The 19,548-nt window shown below is 39.0% G+C and overlaps 2 protein-coding genes across 8 annotated transcripts in view; one reads left to right on the top strand and one right to left on the bottom strand.

Annotated features, from left to right (window-relative positions):
• Positions 1-543: 543 nt before the first annotated feature.
• nme4 (NME/NM23 nucleoside diphosphate kinase 4) lies at positions 544-6,331 on the top strand. Its single transcript, XM_060893242.1, has 6 exons — positions 544-736; positions 1,959-2,089; positions 3,609-3,710; positions 4,101-4,213; positions 4,422-4,506; positions 5,726-6,331. Exons 1-6 carry the CDS (start codon positions 622-624, stop codon positions 5,825-5,827), a joined length of 648 nt encoding a protein of 215 aa, XP_060749225.1. The 5' UTR covers positions 544-621; the 3' UTR covers positions 5,828-6,331.
• Positions 6,332-6,461: 130 nt separating this feature from the next.
• The window catches only part of nfixb (nuclear factor I/Xb), a 127,152-nt gene continuing 114,065 nt past the window's right edge, over positions 6,462-19,548 (bottom strand). For 5 of the 7 annotated variants that reach the window (XM_060893238.1, XM_060893235.1, XM_060893236.1 and 2 more), the window contains 4 exons: positions 19,041-19,169; positions 16,989-17,164; positions 13,617-13,708; positions 6,462-11,956 (listed from right to left, as the gene is read on the bottom strand). In XM_060893238.1, coding sequence (XP_060749221.1) covers positions 13,637-13,708; positions 16,989-17,164; positions 19,041-19,169 — 377 coding nt within the window. In that variant the 3' untranslated portion in view covers positions 6,462-11,956; positions 13,617-13,636. The remainder of the gene's footprint in view (positions 11,957-13,616; positions 13,709-16,988; positions 17,165-19,040; positions 19,170-19,548) is intronic. The other 2 variants (XM_060893241.1, XM_060893240.1) reach the window with 1 other exon arrangement.

The following is a 19,548-nucleotide window of genomic DNA, read 5'->3' as shown; positions in this document are numbered from 1 at the left end:
CATTATCTTTAGTGAACAGTGAGAACTGCAGAATCTCTTTAATCCGCGGTGGATCAAGATCAGTGCAGGTTGTTTTCTCTCTCTCTCTCTCTGTCTTTTTTTTTTTTCTTTTTTTTTTTTCTTATTTTTATTTTATTATAACTGGTCTTTGTGTATCTGTCCTTGACCATTTAGTTATCAGATCTAAAGATTATGCATTGCCTACATTTAAAGCAGTAGTTGTAAAGAATGACCAAGCCCAACACAAATATGTACACAAGGCTTTTCATACGGTTTCCCTACAGAATGGGATCAGATTTGCAGATTCCTAATGCTATAGATCTAGTACGAGCTATAAATAATGGGTTTTGAGCCTGTGTGTCTTTCTTTCTTTCTTTCTTAATTAATTCTGCATGCCCCACCCTGTAACTTGTCTTGCTTTTTAATAACATACGTGCAATGCCATTAAACCAGTCAAGTCAAGATCTTATCCTGAGTGGACACGTGAGTTTGACCCGTCAGGTGAATGACCGTGTGTGTGTGTGTGTGTGTTATTTACTGTAGTTAGTCCGAGAGAGGAAAGCTCTCAGAGCTGAGCAGTACAGCTGCTGTATAGAGTTTTGTCCTCTAGAATTCTGTGAGATGATGGCTGGTGTAACACTGTGTGTGTTGAAGCGTTGTCTCATGAACAGCGGGAACCGGATCATCCCGCGTGCTCATCAACAGCCGCACGCACGGACCAACAGCAGTGCCTCAGGTGTGTGCGCGTGCGCTCGTCCCAAACTATCCAAAGAATGGTATTGTTTTATTGAGATTTTTCAGTGCTGTGCTGACTTAGATTTGCTCATGAAATAGACTTAATTGACAAGTCAAGTCAGTGAAACAACTGAATAAAATATATAGTCATTATGAGATTCGCATTTGACATCTGATTTTTTTTTTTACAATTCTGTTCATGCATAGAAATCGTTTCTGTTTATTAATTTAGCACAGTTCATTAAGAAACAGGAGTCATTTGAAAAATAAATACTTGAGGCGATAGATAAACAGAAAGTTTATACAAATTGTGTAATCGGTTGTTTAGCATATTTGGAAATATCCCACATGTGAACAGTCATTAATCAGGTGGTGGCTCATTATTGTTTGTTCGTTTTACAGAAAGTTGTATTCAGTCTTTTAGTATTCTCTGACACATGTCCTGTTCTCTGGCAATGTCCCTCGTGCTTTCTAGATAAAATGATTAGTGAAACGATGGTTAATGATGAGCATGTGTTTTCACGTGCTCTACTCTCAGGAGGTTCTTTTTTTTCATACCGTACAATAGGCTGTGACAAATGACTTTAAACGTGGATCTTGTTGACTTTAATTACTGAACGTTCATCTGCTCTTGAACTTGCAACTTACTTTCTAATCTACACCATTTATTCATCCTCAATTACTCTCACTTCAAAACTATTACGATCAAATACACACAGGACAAGAAGTGTGTGTGTGTGTGTGTGTGAGTGTGTGACGTCACAATGATTGTCTTTACAGATCACATGCAAGTGTAAAACAAATTAAATATTATATATATATAATTTTATATATCATTAAATAAATTATAAATATAATGAATAATTGTTTCCACTATTAGGTAAAGCATTACAATGTGTTTGTGTTAAGGGATGATTTACACAGCAAAATGTAGCCTGAAAATTTGTTCAAACTTGGGTTGAGTTTAAAATATTGAGCTCATATTAAGCTCCATTAATATTATAATTAATAATAAAATTTTGATGATTCATTCATTCTACATGTGTTTATTTCAGTGACCAGGTGGATAGCTGCTGATAATCTAATAAATAATAACCTATCTATTTCTATTTCTATCTATACTACAATATACTTTATGTTAAATAAATACCAGTGTTTTGCGATATACTATATGCCTTAACTATACATTCACTACACAATTAAACATGTGAACCTTAATGCAGACATTCCTGGTGTAAAAGAGCGCACTTTGGTTGCCATCAAGCCGGATGGGGTTCAGAGACGTCTGATTGGTCAGATCATAAAGCGTTTTGAGCAGCGAGGGTTCCGCTTGGTGGGTCTGAAGATGGTGCAGGTCAGTGTTTGCTCTTCTGTCGAGGTTGAATAAGCTGCATTTTCTTTTAAATGGGTATTCTGCAGTATATTTGTAAAAGCAAAATAGTTCTTTTATTGAAAAACAACAACAAGGACAGTTTATCTAGCATAAGTCTGCAAGAATCATCCGCAATATCTGTAGTCTTCACATATGAGGTTACAGTCAGTTCAGGTGACTGGAACATTGTTGTTCTTGCTGAAATTATATCTGCTGAAATCACAAACATTTCTACATCATTTTAGAGAAATATATTTGTGTGTACATACAGACAGAAATGTATTTTAAGGGCTGAAAAAACTATTTTGAAGTGCAATGCAACAATCAAGCAGATATATATTAAGAGCTCCAGTTAATGTTCATAAGCATCAGAATGTGGAAAAGATTCTTTTGACAATGGATATGTGAAAACAAGAACATAGGAAGAATATAGTAACACTTATAATCACTCTTTACAACCATGGTGTTCAGAAAACCATCTCAGCATACACATAACATCAAACGCTGAGGTGGATAGGATAAAACTGCAGAAGACCATATTAGGTTCTACTCCTGTCAGTCAGGAACAAGAATCTGACACTAGTGGTCACACTAGTCACCAGTCTTCAACTCTTTAGTGTGGTTGAGTCTGTGCCATGATATCATCAGATCCTTGCTTTTGGCTTACAGGAATAGAACTTGATATGGTCTTCTGCCGTTGGAGCCAACGCACCTCTGGTCTGATGTTTTGTGTATTCTGAAATCAGGGGCGGTTCTAGAGGCGGGGCCACAGGGGCCCTGGCCCCTGCTGAAATCTGATTGGCCCCTGATTGGCCCCCGTTCCATCAATCGTCGACGAGAAGAGCAATCGGAGAATGTACCCTGTACTTGGCTCCTGAATGTAACATGTGGCCCCTTAATGGCCTGTTACAGAAAATTCCTAGAACCACCACTGTCTGAAATGCTTTACTGCTGACCATGATAGTGATCAAAGATCAGCAGTTTCTGAAATACTCAAACCAGCACCAACATCTCTGATATAGTTAAATTCACACAGCTCACACTTTTTCTTGATTCTGATGTTAGATGTGAACATTAGCTAAAGCTCTTGACCTGCCTCTGCAGGATTTAGATGCGTTTAGATTTCTATGCAGATTCATTGCACTGCTGCCACATGATTGGCTGATTGGATAACTGCTTAAATGTGTAGGTTATATGTGTTTCTTCATAAAGTGGCTGTGAGTGTAGCTCAAATTTCAGAAGCTGCCTCATGACCGTGTCAGTTGTAGCTGAGGTGATGCTTACGCAGCTAAGAATAAAGCTATGTGAAAAATCTCAACAAAAGAATACCGTTCTTTGAAAAGCTAATCCCCACTCTTCAAGATTCATCTGTGGATTCCTTTTCACATTTCTTCCTTTATTTGGCTTTGACGTATTTGTAAATTGTAAATTAATTGAGGAATAATTTGCTATTTTATGTATCTGACTGAGCAATAATTGTATTATTTTATATGTGTTTTAGGTATCTGAAGAATTATTGGCCCAGCATTATGTATCTCTACATAAGAAACCGTTCTACCCCAGCGTACTGCAATATATGACCTCAGGGCCTGTGGTGGCAATGGTGAGGATCTGGAACTAAAATTCAACACTTCAGCTAACATCTGAGGCAAGCTGTTGATTGAAGCATCGGGGTTCAAACCGCAGCACTGCCAAGCTGCCACTGTTGGGCCCTTGAGCAAGGCCTTTAACCCTTAACGCTGTATCATAGCTGCCCCTGTGCTCCGACCCCAACCTCCTCAGTTGGGATATTCCACTGTGCTGTGGTGTAGATTTGGTGATAATTAAAACTTCAATGCCCCGATTTCAATTCATTCTGCTACTGTTACTGACTACCTTTATCAGTGAAATTGAGTGCTGTATTCTAGCATGAAAGACGTTTTCCAAGGAGTCTACCGAGAAGTTTGATGTTAATAATATAATGTTTAACTTGACTACATGATCTTTTTTATAGGTGTGGGAGGGCCACAATGTAATAAAGTCTACACGTATGCTAGTGGGAGACACAAACCCAGCTGAAGCTGTGCCTGGAACTCTAAGAGGAGACTTTAGCATTCACGTTAGCAGGTAGAACTACACACACGATCACATGTGCCAGGTCTCACTGATAGCTGATAGACAGTAATTAAACATTTGCCAGATTTGCTTTTGACTTTTCTCTAAGATTTTGATCTTAGAGCATTTTATTTAGGACAGATCGTTATTAAAAGACTTTCAGTCTGTGTTTAGTGTGCAGGTGTGTGACTTGGGCTTCCTTCTGTTTTCTGTGTTTCAGGAATGTTGTTCATGCCTCAGACTCGGCTGAAGTGGCACAAAAAGAGATCTCGCTTTGGTTTCAGCGCTCCGAGCTCATTGACTGGGTGTGTTGTGACCATGGCAGTATCTACCATCCATGATGTGTGTGTGTGTGTGTGTGTGTGTGTGTGTGTGTGTGTGTGTGTGTGTGTGTGTGTGTGTTAGTTATATCTCTTAAAACCTAAAAAAATATTTTTAATTGATATTACCACTATATAACTGTTGCAAAGTATATTTTAATCATATTCAAGACATTTTATATATATATTTCCTGAATAGTTTAACAAATATGATTTAAATTAGATTCATTACATTTTATTTTAAATTAGCAGTATTATAAACAAAGGTTTTAAGGTTTGAAGCCAAAGCTGATTTATTGAAATTTGAAAGATTCTTAATTAATCTGTAAATTGTACAGATTAATTAAACACTGTACAAGTTCCTAAGAAACAAATGTACATTACTGTAATACTGGCTAGAAATTATTAACCCTTTGTAATAATAATTTAATATTCTATAACATTATTGTACAATTATCCATTACAAATATGAAATAAAACAAACAAAATTGTAAAGTTTGGTGGAAAACAGTCATCACTACACAAACTAAATTTTCAGATGACTTTCTGGCTTTGCTATAGCATATGCAGTGCCCTTCAGAATTTTGGATACCCTTCATCTTCCTGCGCAATAAAAAACATGAGGATATTTAGATTTTGAGCATACAGAGAAATTGCAAAACACAGAGGATTATGAGATGTAAAATAATATAAGCTAGGTAAGAACTACCATAAAACCTTTTCAAGGGGTGTCAATATTTTTGGCAATGCTTTAATATTTAAAATGTACCTACTGAGAAAGCCCTTTTTATTAGAAGAAAGATTTCTTTCATTGTTTGAAAGGGTCACCTCATAGCTCCAGGCTTCCGGGTTCAATCCTTAGATCAGGTTATAATCTGTGTGCACATGTTCTCACCATGTTCTCACCATGTTTTCAGCATGTTCTCACCATGTTCTCACCATGTTTTCAGCATGTTCTCACCATGTTCTCACCATGTTCTCACCATGTTTTCAGCATGTTCTCACCATGTTTTCAGCATGTTCTCACCATGTTCTCACCATGTTCTCACCATGTTTTCAGCATGTTTTCAGCATGTTTTCAGCATATTCTCACCATGTTCTCACCATGTTCTCACCATGTTTCCACCATGTTCTCACAATGTTCTCACCATGTTCATGTTGCTTTCTTCTTGGTTCTTAGCTTTCCTTTCCTATCTTTCCTCAGATTGCATCAGGTGTGAATGAGTGCATGTACATTGTGCCCTGTAATAGACTGGAGACTCATCTGGGGTTGAATTCTCTCATCATGCACCCAGTGCTGCTATAACAGGCTCCATATTCATCGTGGCTCTAATCGCGACAAAGCGTTTGGTGAAGGTGAAAATTGATGAATGAAGTTTTATTTTAGTGCAAAGATAAAAAAAAAAGCAATGTTCCTTGAGCTTGGCCCTAGAACTATGACTTTATTATCACTTACAAGTAACAGAAATTTTCTAACAACCACCAATTAGCACCAGTACACCTCAAACAGAAATCACTGCATTTCTTGGTAGTTGTATGCTGATAAGTTTATAACTAAACATCACTAACTATTGTCCCTGTATGCATTAAATATTTCTACCCATCTTCAGAGAACTAGGTGGACTGGCTACTCCAGTCTGCCTCTAAATGTGAAAATGTGTGTGTTGAATGTGTGTGTGCTGGGTGTGTATCTTCCTTATGCTCAGTGCAGCCAGTACAGGTTCTGGATCCACAGTGTCACGGCTCAGAATTATACATTTAGTGAAATGAATTGATGTACTTAAAATGAATAAAATGATTTTTCAGATAACGCTGTAGCTTCCGTTAACTAAAGCCAGAAATATTGGACAAATAAGTTTGATATGTTTGAAGATAAACTTAACTCTTCTAAAGCCGTTTTCAACTAAGAGGACAAAGTCAAAATAATCATACAGTCAGTGTTACAGTCAAGAACATCCTTTTATTTCAATCAGTTAAAGGTGCTGTTCTTTTCAAACTGTTTTTCTTATTATGGAAAAGAAATCGTAATTAACACATGCATTTCACCATGAGCTCTGGAGGGCATGTCTATAAGGAGGGCAATAGCTTTTTAGGGTTAGTGAAGAAGCTACTGGCCAGGGTAAAGGCTGCTGGGAAATCGATCTACTCTAAGCTTATCACTTATCCCAAAAACCCTATACAATCTACCAAAAAACACAACCCCTAAAGGTAATGGATGGTCAGCGCCAGGAAGGGACAAGGGCCTGGGAAAGTTCTGTCCACAACGTTATGGCTTTTTTTTCTCTTCTGATCTCATCTCTTGTAATCATGGCTGATACTGTTGCTGGCTTCGTGTACTTAGGAAAAGTTTGCATATTTACGTGGGACAATAATCAGGCTGTGATTTGTTAGGCCTGAGATTATTCCTTTGCTGGTGTGTTTAATGATTTTCAAGGCATCTTAATTCACTACAGTTCAGGGTGGATGGCATGCAGCTTGTCAGTTTGGTCTGAGGGGATTGGCTCGTAATTGCAGATTAAACTGGAATTTAGTTGTTGTTTTTTTGTGTGTGTATTTCTGTATCCTTCTCTCATCCATTGTGCTGTACCCATTCCGTAATAAGGTGCTTAGTAATTTCAGGCCATTATTCTTCCATGTGTTTAAATAGCTGGTCTCATATAACCACTGCAAAGGTGCATCATCTGAAAACAATTCTCAGTGTGGCATTGATACCACCTAAATACGCAACATTGACAAAAAAATGGTTAAAAAAATAATACAAATAAATACAATCAAAACAAGTCGCAAACCTATTGTAACCCAGCAGCCTAGATTCCTTCCACCACATATTAAGAGGACTTCCTATGCCAACCAGTTTCTTCACTAAAATCTGATTAAACTGCTCCATGTTGGAACCTTTTCCCTTTCATACACCCTTTGATTGACATCCCGCCAGAGCCCACTGGTGTAACTTGTTCACTTACATTAACTGTTCAATGGAGAAGCTGAAGAGATCGGTATGGTATACAATGTGAAGCATACAGACAAGAATAACATGTAAGCTAACTGCATTCTGCTCAGACAAAAAGTTTTTGCTTTTTTTTTTCTTTTAAAAACCCCTCCATTCAATGAAAATGGGGAAGGGCGAGAAAGAAGATGGTTATGCAACTACAGACTATTCCAGTGTCCAAGAGAGGCAGAAGACAAGGAAAGGAGTACAGAGGAAGGGAAAGCAAGACAGGAAGGACTTTTTTGTCTTTTTTTTTTTTTTCCTCAATTTTAGCATCAACAATAAAAAGAGAAACTAAGTCACACCGATTTCCTTTAGTACTATATATACTGCTTTGAAGAGCTTGAAGAAGGAGAGAATATAGAAGCGGGTTGAAAGGGTTTTTTTTCTGAAACGGGCACTGAGGATTACAAGATGGAGTCTGTGAACAAAGGCACTTTTTTAGGGACAACCTTGAAGATGCTCTGAGTCTAACACTACATCACAAAACAAATATTTAGAGTTTAGAGTAATTTACATTGGGACCAGGAAGGGGTGTTGGTTTAGGAGAGGGGGTGGGGTTCACTTTGTAACATTTTCAGCTCTATTTATTAAAATAACGTTCGGCTCGCACGAATACTGATCATAAGAAGGGAGGCTGATAATAATAATAAACAACAGCTACTGATAAAAAGGTCTCATTTCTGTTATTTTTCAAGTGCGATCATGTCAATGAGAAGCACCTCCCAAGAAAAGGGAAGATCTTGTCATTCAGTCTGGATCTGATTTAAATCTCCATGTACAAAAACACCATCGATGCACTGAGCTTCTCGCAGGATAAAGTCTAGAACAGAATCGACTATGTGTTGTAATGGTTAGTAAAGTGTGTTATTATGGCTGCCGAATACATAGTGCAATTTCTTCTGTCTCATCTTAACACTGTAAACAATAAATTCATTTTTTTTTTTTTTTTTTTTATTTTCCTTCTTAGGACTTTGCGTGTATTTGTCAATGCTCTGGATTTTATCCATCCTCTGTGACTAGACCCTCCTTTGGGAGAAAAATGCTTATTTTTTTTTCTTTTTTTTTTCCGACTAAAATGAACCCCTCCCCCTTTAAATTCTAAACAAGAAATAGAGTATGCATGTTTTTTCCTAAAATTTTTGCGTTATGATAACACTTACTTGTTTTTTATTTATGTATAATAGAGTTTGAATGTACTGTATTCCATAAAAAGCACCAGTTTCATTTAGTGATATATATATTTTTTGATGTGTTGCAAAACTGTTTCTTCAGCCCTCCCAAGTTTTGAGCACAAATCATTACAAATAAACATTAAAAAAAGGAAAAAAGGCTATTAAAAAAAAGAAAGAAAGATTAAAAAACTCCCAAAACTTACAAAGACTTTTTTTTTTTCTCTCTGCCCTGTAGTTTAGAGTCCCGGACCATTTGGACTTGAAACAATAACAGAAGGGTATTTTTCCCCTCTTCTATCACACCCTCTAACAATCTAACAGACAAACACATTTCTCTACCCAAGGCATTGCACATGGCTCAATCAACATACATTATTTTTCAATTACAAATACTTCCCATCCAAACACAAAAGAACTCAAAAGCCACATCTTTCTCCTCAACACTACTGATACTGTTTACTATAGAAATACATTTTCTATTTTTTTTTTTTTTTTTTTAATTTTTCAGGGACTTTTCTTGTTGGGCTTTTCCTATGTTGAGTGTATAAACTGGGTTTTGAGACTGGTACTACTTAAAAAAAAAAAACTCATTTTATTAATCGAAATGCTGCCATACTTCAGAAAATAACTAGACTGCCACTGAGCTTATTATGTGAACAAAAAAAAAATGTTTATATAAATATATATGGATATCTCCTGTATATATAAAGATGTCTGTAATTAGTGAGCTGTCACTTGCCACTTGTTTTGCTCCAGACATAAAAATTTCTTCCTCTATAGCTTATATGTGAGAAAATAACCTGAATTCATGTTTAACAAATTGCATAATGGGAATACAGAGGCACTTCCATTGATTAGAAAAGAAAAGTCCATCGCCATCATTAATTCTCATTTTAGCAATGCTAGTCCTCTACTACGCTGATGACATGGCCGCCTTTCGGCAACCACGCTTCCCTGCAGTGAGACACAGAATCAGGCAGTCCAGTTATTTTGTGAGATCGGTGATTCGAATAATGCCACTAAAAATAAAATTGACGGTAAAACAAGCTGATTTATGACAATTTCAGCACGATTATGTGAAGGCAGAAAAGGATTGCCCTGCATTAAAACCAAGGCTTCCCTTTAAATCAGTCAGTGGAAGGTGTGTGTGTGTGTGTGTGTGTCTGTGTAAGAGTGTGTGAGAGAGTCTGAGGCCATGCTCTGAGCTTTCTGCCTTTAATAAATGTCGTGAATCACTAAACAGGATGTGAACATAGCCGATGAAGCAATGTCTGATGTTAATGGCCATGACATACCCCTCTTCTTCTGCACACAGCTATAACACTCTTTTGCTCCACAGTGTGGCCTTGCGTTCTTGGAACACAGCCGTCTGGGAGAGTAAACAGTACAAAGAGGATGGGGTGTCTCGACTAGCCGTTAAAGCAGATATCCCCGCTGAGTCTATCCAGTGGTTTTGATTAAAAAAAAAAAATCATAGCATTCTTGAGAAACTTGTACTTAATCATATAATAATTGTTCACAATAGTAGTGACAGGAACCAGACGTTTGACACATTTGAAGCGTCTGATTCTCCACCATATAGGTTCTCTCGTTAGAATCTTCTGCAATCTTTTCTGTGTAAAAACAATTGTACACCAGTTTTGTTGGAAATTGTGTGTGGTGGGTTGATGCGATTGGCTGCTTATAATGTAAATCAAACCTATGAAAGTAGGCAGTTAGTAATAAGGTACTAATAAGGAAGGAAAAAAGTAAGGAATATAGATATTGTGACCCCTGGTTCCAGTCACAAATGCTGTATCGAAAGAACTCTCTATTTGTAGTGTTCAGCACTTCATTTTGAGTGGTGGGAGAATGATTTTTATTCCATTTCCTCCAATTTTCTCATTTTGTCAGTTTCCAACCACTACCTAGTTTAACCCTGTAGATTAACAGCTACCAACCAGATAGGGTTAAGGCTTCATATCACATGCTGTCATGAAATGCCACTCATGTTTACACCACAGGGCGGTTGAAAACATGCAGAAGTGCACAGAAGGGATCTGGATGGCTGTAGAATTGTTGGGAATTGAACTCTTGCTGATAGGACAAACGCTTTTCTTTTGCAAGATGCTGTGTGAACTTCAACGACAACATAATAAGCTTGAATATAAACTGATGTCCTAAAATGTTTCTTGAGATTGTAAGGCATTGCAATGGTTTCTGATTTGGAATGTAAAGCAGGAAAGAAATATAAAAATGTGACTATTTCTTGGCAGCAGCTCAGAGACATGGCAGTGAAATTAAGTGTGTGTGTCTGTGTGTTTATGTATGTGTGTTAGGGCTGGCATTACAGTCGGCTTTCAATTGGCACTAAGGGCGAGTATAAGGCCTGAATTAGGTTATTTTTAATTGGACAGACTCCATAGGTAGTTTTTGTCTAGATCATAGCGTGTACTCCTACTTCAGCCTAAAATGGGATACTGTCCACTATGACTGTTGACTTACATCCAACATTAACTTTAGTGTGTCTATGTCCATGTTCACGTTTAAAGATTGTGTGCAAACATTTTTTTTTTCTCAGTCTCTCCTATTTTCAATATAGGACATGAGAGTAGTGTTTCATTTTCACTTTCCTTTTTCTAGTGCAATACTTTAGGTTTTTATTTTGTGTGATTGTGTTTTTGATTAGTAATTAGTTGTTAAAATGGCTGTCAAAGGAATGGACACATCGAGACCAAATTCTACTCTGAACTACAAATGGTGTCAGAAGGGACGATTAGCTCCATACTAGATGTCAGGATGCTTAACATTTTGATTATTTAGTGTCCCGATAGTTTCTAAAACTAAGTTTGTTTACTTTATTATTATTATAATTATTATTATTATTATTAAAACCTCACCATTGTTGATGTCCCCAGCCATTGCACAATATCAGATCAATATCGAGTAACAGATTCTTGTTTTTTTTTCTTCCTCTTCGGGTTGTTCTTTTGTGTTTCTGCTTTTTGTTGTTGTCTTTCTGTGGCTTTTGTGAGACTCCATGTCCTCCTTCAAAATGTCACACAATCCTCTTGTTAAAAAAGGGGGAGGGGTCATTGCCGTGAGTCGACAGGATCAGAATGTTTCCAAATGATAAGAAGATTTGCTGGTTTTCTTTGTTGTACTATTGGGCCAATAGGGCACGAGGGCAATTTTAGGTGGATTTTTTGTGTGTCCTGATTCAAGATTCCAGATTGTAGAGATGGGATTTTAATTTCTTTTTGGCAGGCAGATTTTGTCAGAGGAACCAAGACTGTAGAAACAAAAAGAGAAAACAGGTTTTAGAGGACACATAAAAAAACAACACCTTGTTCAAAACAACAACCTTGCTAATATTCTGTGTTGAACTTTTAAGTTTGTCCACTAGATGTCTCACTTGTCTTGCTAAACAAGTTGGACTATCTCTCCCCACCCTGACCCTGTCCTCCTTTAGGAGGAGTGAGAAGAGCTCTGAACTTCTCCCCTCAACTGTTTTATCATTGTGGATTACTTTCATACCATAAGCTTTTAACTACCTGCTGGAGCAGGAATCAATATACAAATTACTATGTTGCACTTTTGTAGGGAATAAAAAACAACATTTAAGAAAAGCATACGAGACCCAGAATTCAAATTCTATATAACAGCAAGACTGTTTGTACTGTGCATAAGAGCTGACTGGCTATGAGCAGCAGTGTTTCTGAAGTGGCTTGAGAACATTCTGGAAGTCAAGTCTTGGAAGCACTTTGCCTCCAGGGGAGCGGCTTGTGTTTTGCTTGAGTCTCCCCAAACAGCCAAACACACAAAGGCCATCCCATCACAAACACTCCTTCCTCCTCCCCCAACTCTGGGTATCGCCTCCGACTCTTCCCCTGTGTGCTCTGCTCCTCCCTCTCTCGGCTCTATCGCGCTCTGTGTAATCCTTGGCAGGAGTTAGCACCCTTTTTCTTAGCCCCCTCTTTTGACTTTGACCCCCTCCACTTGCCACCTCTCAAGTTCAAGTTCAACTGGCTATGACATCATGTCTGGTTGCTGCGGGTAACCAGACAGTCAGGACGTGGCTTCTCAGTTTGCAGGGTCATGCTGAAACTCTCACCCTCTCTCCTCTTTCACATTTTTTCTTGGGACAGGGTGAATGCAGGCCTCTTGTTTGGCCACAAGGGAGCTCCTTGAACCCAATTTTCAGCTCTTGTACTTGGAGTTAAGTTTCTCTAGGAAGTCTTTTTACACTAGGTCTTTGTGGAGGAATTTTACTGCCTTTTTTTTTTTTTTTTAACTCTTCAACTGTGTCAAGCAGCAAGTGTGCTTATTCACTGCATTATTCTCTGGTTGCTTTTTTAATCACAAACCAAAGGAAACAAAGTGGAGGCTGGTCAAACCCCCAGTTAGAGTCAGCTGAATAAACAAGCAGTGCATGAAAGACGTACCCAGAAGACTGGATCAGCCAAAAAAAAGGGTTAATGGGGTGGAGTGAAAAGTGAAAGGAAGACTAACAGTTGGAGAAACGGAGTGAGTGAGTGAGAAGAGAGTTGGAGAGATGGAGCAGTAGAGCTTCAGATGGTTGCCATGTGTTGTGGAGCCGGCCCGAGGCGGGTGTGGTTTACACAGTAATGAGTAAAGTGCAGCGGCTTATGGAGGAGGCTGCCCACTCGTAACGCTCAAATCAACCTCCACTGCTCCTCTCCCACTGAGAACTGCTCCAGATGGGCCAGATAAACATACCGCACTGCTTATTGTATGTGGGAGAGAAAGTGAGAGAAACAAAGAGCAAGAGAAGCAATGGAGAGACCACACTGACACACACAGAATACAGAGATCAGACTCTGTCGATGTGTTTGTCTCTGGAATCTTGGTAACGAGTATTAGTACACTGAGAAAATGATTTTCCACAAACTTTCTTATTATAGAGAACTATTATGGGTTTTTGTACTTACTTGTGTCTGCTGGGGGATATTTAGAAAGTTGTTGTCCCGTGATCCGATGCTGACAAACCTGTTGGGAGTTGTGGAGCCTGGCGTGGAGTATGCTAGAGGAAGAAAGAAACAAATCAGCATTTATTGATTTTTCCTTTGAAAGACAATCATATGTACATTTTCTTAGGGGAAGGAATTTCGTAGGATTGGATTTGTTTCTTTTCCCGAATCGCTCTCATTTCTGTATGAATCTGGACAATACAATCCCTCTGTTCTCTTTCTATTAGTAGATGATATTTCATAAACAATATGCTTGTTCACGTAGATTCCAAGAAAATCTCAACAGGCAAGTGAAGGTCAGTATCAAATTTAGGGCAGTTTGAAATTGATGGACTCCATAGCACAAAATGGTTCATTAACACCAGAGAAACCACCAGATGTCTGAATGAGGCAACTATTCATCAGTTTGATAGCTAAATTCAAACCTTATCTAACAGATATAAATATGTTAGATACATTTATTTACTTATTTTAAATTGTAGTTTAAATAATAGTACATTTTTAAAGGTAATTTTCAATAGAGATGAAAAATGAATACATGCCTCAAGGAACTCATATTTGGTCTGGATTATTTAAAGGTATATCCCACTGTACTTCCTCAAATGAAGTATCCAACTATTGATAATAGATGCACTGGGCAGGGGAGTCTGTCCATTTAGCCTATTTTAGTAAAGACTCCTAAATAAAAATGTGTCAATGATGAACTCAGATGCACCTTATGAGGTGGTCAATGTTTTACAAAAAGAGCAAGAGATCCAGTGAGATGTACCTTTAAGGGGATTACCAGGACTTCACGTATGTAGCTATAGCTTTGTGAATACGTAACTGAAAGCATTGTTAAGGGTTAGTTAGATGTAAACAGATGACAGACTTCAGGACACTGACAACAATAAAACTAGAACAGAAGTTATGAACAAAAGAAACACAAAAACAAAACATAAAAAAGACAAAAAGTGCTCCGTCCAGTGCCCCCTTTGTGGTGGGTTATCAACTTGAAGATGCCAAAACCATCATGCCCCATACGCCTCCTTTAGAACAGCTGCGCTGTACTGATCAAAGATCTGCTGCTCTTCTCGGACTATTTCACCACTGACCTTGGATCAGCACTGGAGTTGGCCGATCACATCTCCGCAATCCAAAACAGCAAACTAATCTGTGGCTAAAACTCAACCAAACGGAACTTAAAGCAAGCCAACGTAAAAGTCAAAAGTGCAAGAGATGGATTCATTTATTCCACCAATCTGTGTGATTGATATGGGAGTGTAAAGGCAAATGAAGGAGGTGATTTGAGTCCACATTAACTGCCCTAAATTTGTACCCTTCATTAATTGTATTTGCATCTGTTCACCACAAACAGTAAACAGGATAACACTGTTGTAATTAGTTGCCTGGGCCAGATTAAAAACTGGACCACCAAAGAGCAGCTATGATGAAGTTTCTATTGAGTAATGAAACTTAGAAGAACAAGGTATCCAAAGACAGAATTGTGTATTTTGACCTTTCATGGGTTAAACTAATTCCAGCACTGAGAACCAGTGTGAAGCCATATTGTGTACAACGATTATGTTAACAAGACGTCAAGGTGTGGGATGAGCTTCTAGCTTTAGTCATCCAATACTACCGTGAAGGTTAGAGTATGAAACGCTAATTTAAGATGCAGTGGGCCACACTAAGTGTGGAAATAAACGAAATAAAAGAGATGGTGTGTTGGGCGACCTCTGGGCTTTTTTAATGGGTTATTTTGGGGACAGACTGGATGGTCCAAATTTGGTCCTTGGGTTTATTGAGAATGGCGGGGAGGGGATCACTTACACGGAGATGCGGGCGAGGTGAGTCCACCATCAAGGGGCATGCTGCTGGGTTTAGAGTCGGACATGGGGAGGGGCACTGGACGCGCCACAGGGGGTGGCGGAGGCAGCAAGAAGGAGCCGGGCATTTTGCTCTGGCCGCTCCCGTTCGGCTGCAGACAACACACACAGGGTGAGGAGTGTGGATGACGTCCGACACCCCATAAGACGAAAAGACCAAAGACCAAACGGCAAGGCAACGCTGGTTCTTTCCAAACAAAGATGTGGGATAGGCGTGGCTGAAGGTGGTGAGGTGTTGAAAAGGGGGAACAACCAAAAGGATGGCGAATGTGCGTCGACTTTGGGTATGGAGGCTTTTATGTTTGTGTATGTCTGTGTGTGTGTCTAAATCATAGATTCACCACAGGCACGGACACTGGAGCAGTGAAGGAGCGACCGAGATGGAGGGCTTTTCAACACAAAACACAGGGGCACGAGGATGATGAGATCCATAATAATGAAATCAACTCAAATAGGCAAGAGAAAAAATACTAATCTACACAACATCAAAGCAAATGGAAAAAGCAGAACAGAAGGAGGAATAAATGTTGGAATGAAATATATGGCGTCTGCTGCTGATTGAGGTGCAGATGAGGATTTATTGAAGAAACTAAGAAAGAAATGTACAAAGCATTGGTAAGAGCACATGGCACATAACAAGAAGATAGTGAGGATTAAAGGCTTGCCTTTGAATCTTAGTTTGCACACCGGACAAAAAAAACATAAGAAGACAAGACAGGAAGCTCTCGCAGTGTTATTTAATTATTGGCCTTGTCTTTCGCTCACCAATTAAATGTACACACATAAAGCATTTGCAGTTAGGTATGAAGATTATTAAATTATGCTTTAAAAAGGTAAAGGGGTGTGAGGAAATGTAAGGAAGTGCAATGCAAACAGATTTCTATTTCAATTTCTATTTCTTTGAAAAACGTATGTCTTTAATAGGAAGAAAACATACCGGTGGTGATGATTAACATTGGAAACAGGTAGGATTATTTTATTATTATTATTATTAATTATTTTTTTTTTTTAAAGAAGTATATTCTACTATTTGAACCAAAGCAAAAAACAAGTCATTACCGAATAACAAACCCACATTTATTAAAACAGTTACATCAGAATGCAGGAAAATAATTCTTTGTATGGAGCCTCAATCTCAAGTGATTTTCATTGAATTATTAAATTTCATTGAGTGTTAATACCTTAAATTGGCTTTTAATATATACCTTTAACCTTTCAGTTCCAACTAAGGCCACCTTCTGTCCAGTAAATTTAATCATTATGTCATTATTTTATTTTCATTCAACAGAAAATTGGCCCACAGAAGTTTCCACAGCTATTAATTGGAAAGGCATGTCAGTTTAAATTACATGTCGATTTAATGCAAATTAATCAGTAATAATGATAAAAAAAAAAAAACACAATCTTATTTTACTTATATATTTGACAAGCTTGTTTCAGTACGTCGGCTTTGTGGGAGTCTTACCTGACCTCCAGCTTGGCCCGGTCCATCAGCACACACAAACTGCACAAACTCTTTGAGTGGGTCCTGCCCCGGGTGGTGGTGGTAGCGGATGGTGGGGTGAGTGAAGTAAGGGCTCGACTGCTGGATGATGGAGGGAGAGGGAAAGTGCAGAGATGAGGCTGAGGCACGGGGGCTCCCTGCAAAGAGACACACAGATGAGAGAAAGAGAGAGACAGAGAATTAGTGTTAGGCACACAGTAACCTGATAAATTGATAAATTTCAATAAACTAATAAATGGAAATAAATGTGGAAAGCCCTCTGATTCCACAAATGCATAAGTGACATGTGATACAAACTGATACAACAGATGACCTGATGTAGTATGAGTTAGTAAGAGGTGGTGGTACTACATACATGCACACATTCACGCTTTCATACACGAAATTCAGAATTATAAGTACTGATAGTTCATCTAACAGCTGAAAGTTCAATGACATTACAACTCTGAAATTTTCTACACCATAAAAGATGATTAGTAATTTGTCTTTTTTTTTCTCATGTTGAGGAAGAACATAACTTCAGCAGTCTTTAGGGGAGTGAAAATCAATTCAGGCTATTCCTTTCTTTACTCTAATGTTGGGTCTTCCTTCATCTTGATTGGTATGACTGGGATGAACTCTCGCCCTCATCTCATGGTGTGCCAGCCTCCCTGTGCCCATCCCAACAGTCCCTCCAGCTGCCCGAGTAAGCCTGCCAAGTGCCCGGCTCCCCCAGACGAGAGCAGCCAATGCCCTGCTTCGCTCATCCCCCACAATCGCCTGCTCCTCTCCCCTTGTCTCGTCGTCTTTCTTTCTCCCTCCTTTAATCCCATTAGGGACTGGGCAGAGGCCAAGCACACTGGTGAGAGTGCCACATACTCCAGAGCCTGGGCCACGGGGCAACGGCAGCCCCAAACACAGTCGGGGTACACACAAACAACGCATGGCTACCATACAAGGAGGGAGCGAAGCATAAGGCCTGTACCAGTTCTAGCCACATAACATGTGAAAAACAAAATGAAACAAGACAAACACAAGCAACGAGATGATTCAGATTCAGGCTGCCACACTGACACAGAAGATTACAGGTTTTCAGTGCAAAAATTGCCGTGTCTGCAAAACCACTTGCTAAGATTAAGGCTAAGAGCAATGTAGAAAAAGTGCATGCAAATGCATGTTTCTATTACTCTTTAAAATTCGCTGAGAGAGAAAGACAGAGAGAGCGACAGAGAGAGACAGACAGAGTAAGAGAGAGAGACAGAGAGAGAGAGTCCTTTAGAAAAATGTCCTTTAGACATTAGACATTTTTTTTAGACTGAGAAATGTCCTTTAAAGTTTAAATATAAATCACACAAAAAGTTCCCATTTCTGAGTTGTTGGACAGACACCATTATAATTATAAAGAGATGAGCAGTGATCAAATAACTCAGGACTTCTAAAATAAACATAGTTCTTGCCATTAGATAGGGAAAAGTTTGACTGTATATAGTATATATTTGAATAGTATTGAATGAAATGGGTAATCGTATAATTAGCAGGTGTTATTCAAGAACAGTCTTGAGTTTTTGGTTGATTTGAAATTATGTAAAAAAAAACACTATCTGAACCAGATCAAAGATATGTATTTATATGATAACATTAAAATTGTGAACCACTTGTTTGAGAAGCTCAGAGCATGGATCTGAATGAGGAAAGTAAAGCGCTGCACCCCCAGACCAGACAGAAACCACCACTGAGAGTGAAAAGTGTCCCACCACAAATAGACTGACAGACAGACAGACCAGCCATTAAAAAAATGCCCAAGAAGAAGGTGATTGAGGAACCCAAATGCGGGTGAGGTAGAAGAGATCCCACACACAAATCTCCAAACCCAACCGCAACCCAACAAGGCAAAACACAACCTCACCTCTTTGGCCAAACCAAAGGTGCCCAGCACTGTATGTGAGGCCTTTGTGAGGGGAGACTGGGGAAGCGGGAGGGTGGAGGTGGGTGGTGTTGGGGGTGGGTGGGTGTTTAGGGGCTCTGAGTTCTCACCTGGTCTCACTCCTGCCAGCATGGGCAGTGGGTGGTGGGTGAACGGCATGCGGGCAGACCTCGTCTGGCCGGACAGAGCGCTGAAATCGAATTTCCCAGGCTTCTTAAGAGAACCAGGCGACGAGAGTCCTGGCAAAAAAACGGGATCAACAGAATGGCAGAAGAGAGATAGGAGGTTTTAATGAAACAGGCTCTGTGTTCGGACCTTGACTTGATCTGTATGCTTTAGGAGGAGAAAAAAAAATCACCTCATTTGTAGCAGCAGTGGGGGAAGAAAAAAGGATGGGATAGGGAGGACTGGCAACAAGAAAAATAGCTGGGTGGAGGCCATGGTGGCAGGTTCCATTAGACTCCATTTAGTTTGATCTGTCTGTCTGTATGTCTGCCTGTCTCACTATTCCGTAATGACACCCCCACACACATACCACTGGTGATACTAGAGTTTAACACTTAGTGTTGCTCAGCTCCCAATGAGAATGGATATTAAAGATAAAAAAATAAGGAAATA

The sequence above is a fragment of the Tachysurus vachellii genome, chromosome 18, assembly GCF_030014155.1.
Source record: "Tachysurus vachellii isolate PV-2020 chromosome 18, HZAU_Pvac_v1, whole genome shotgun sequence".
In the NCBI taxonomy this organism is placed as follows: domain Eukaryota; kingdom Metazoa; phylum Chordata; class Actinopteri; order Siluriformes; family Bagridae; genus Tachysurus; species Tachysurus vachellii.
Note: the sequence above shows the minus strand (reverse complement) of the source record. Positions and strands in the feature narration are given on the sequence as shown.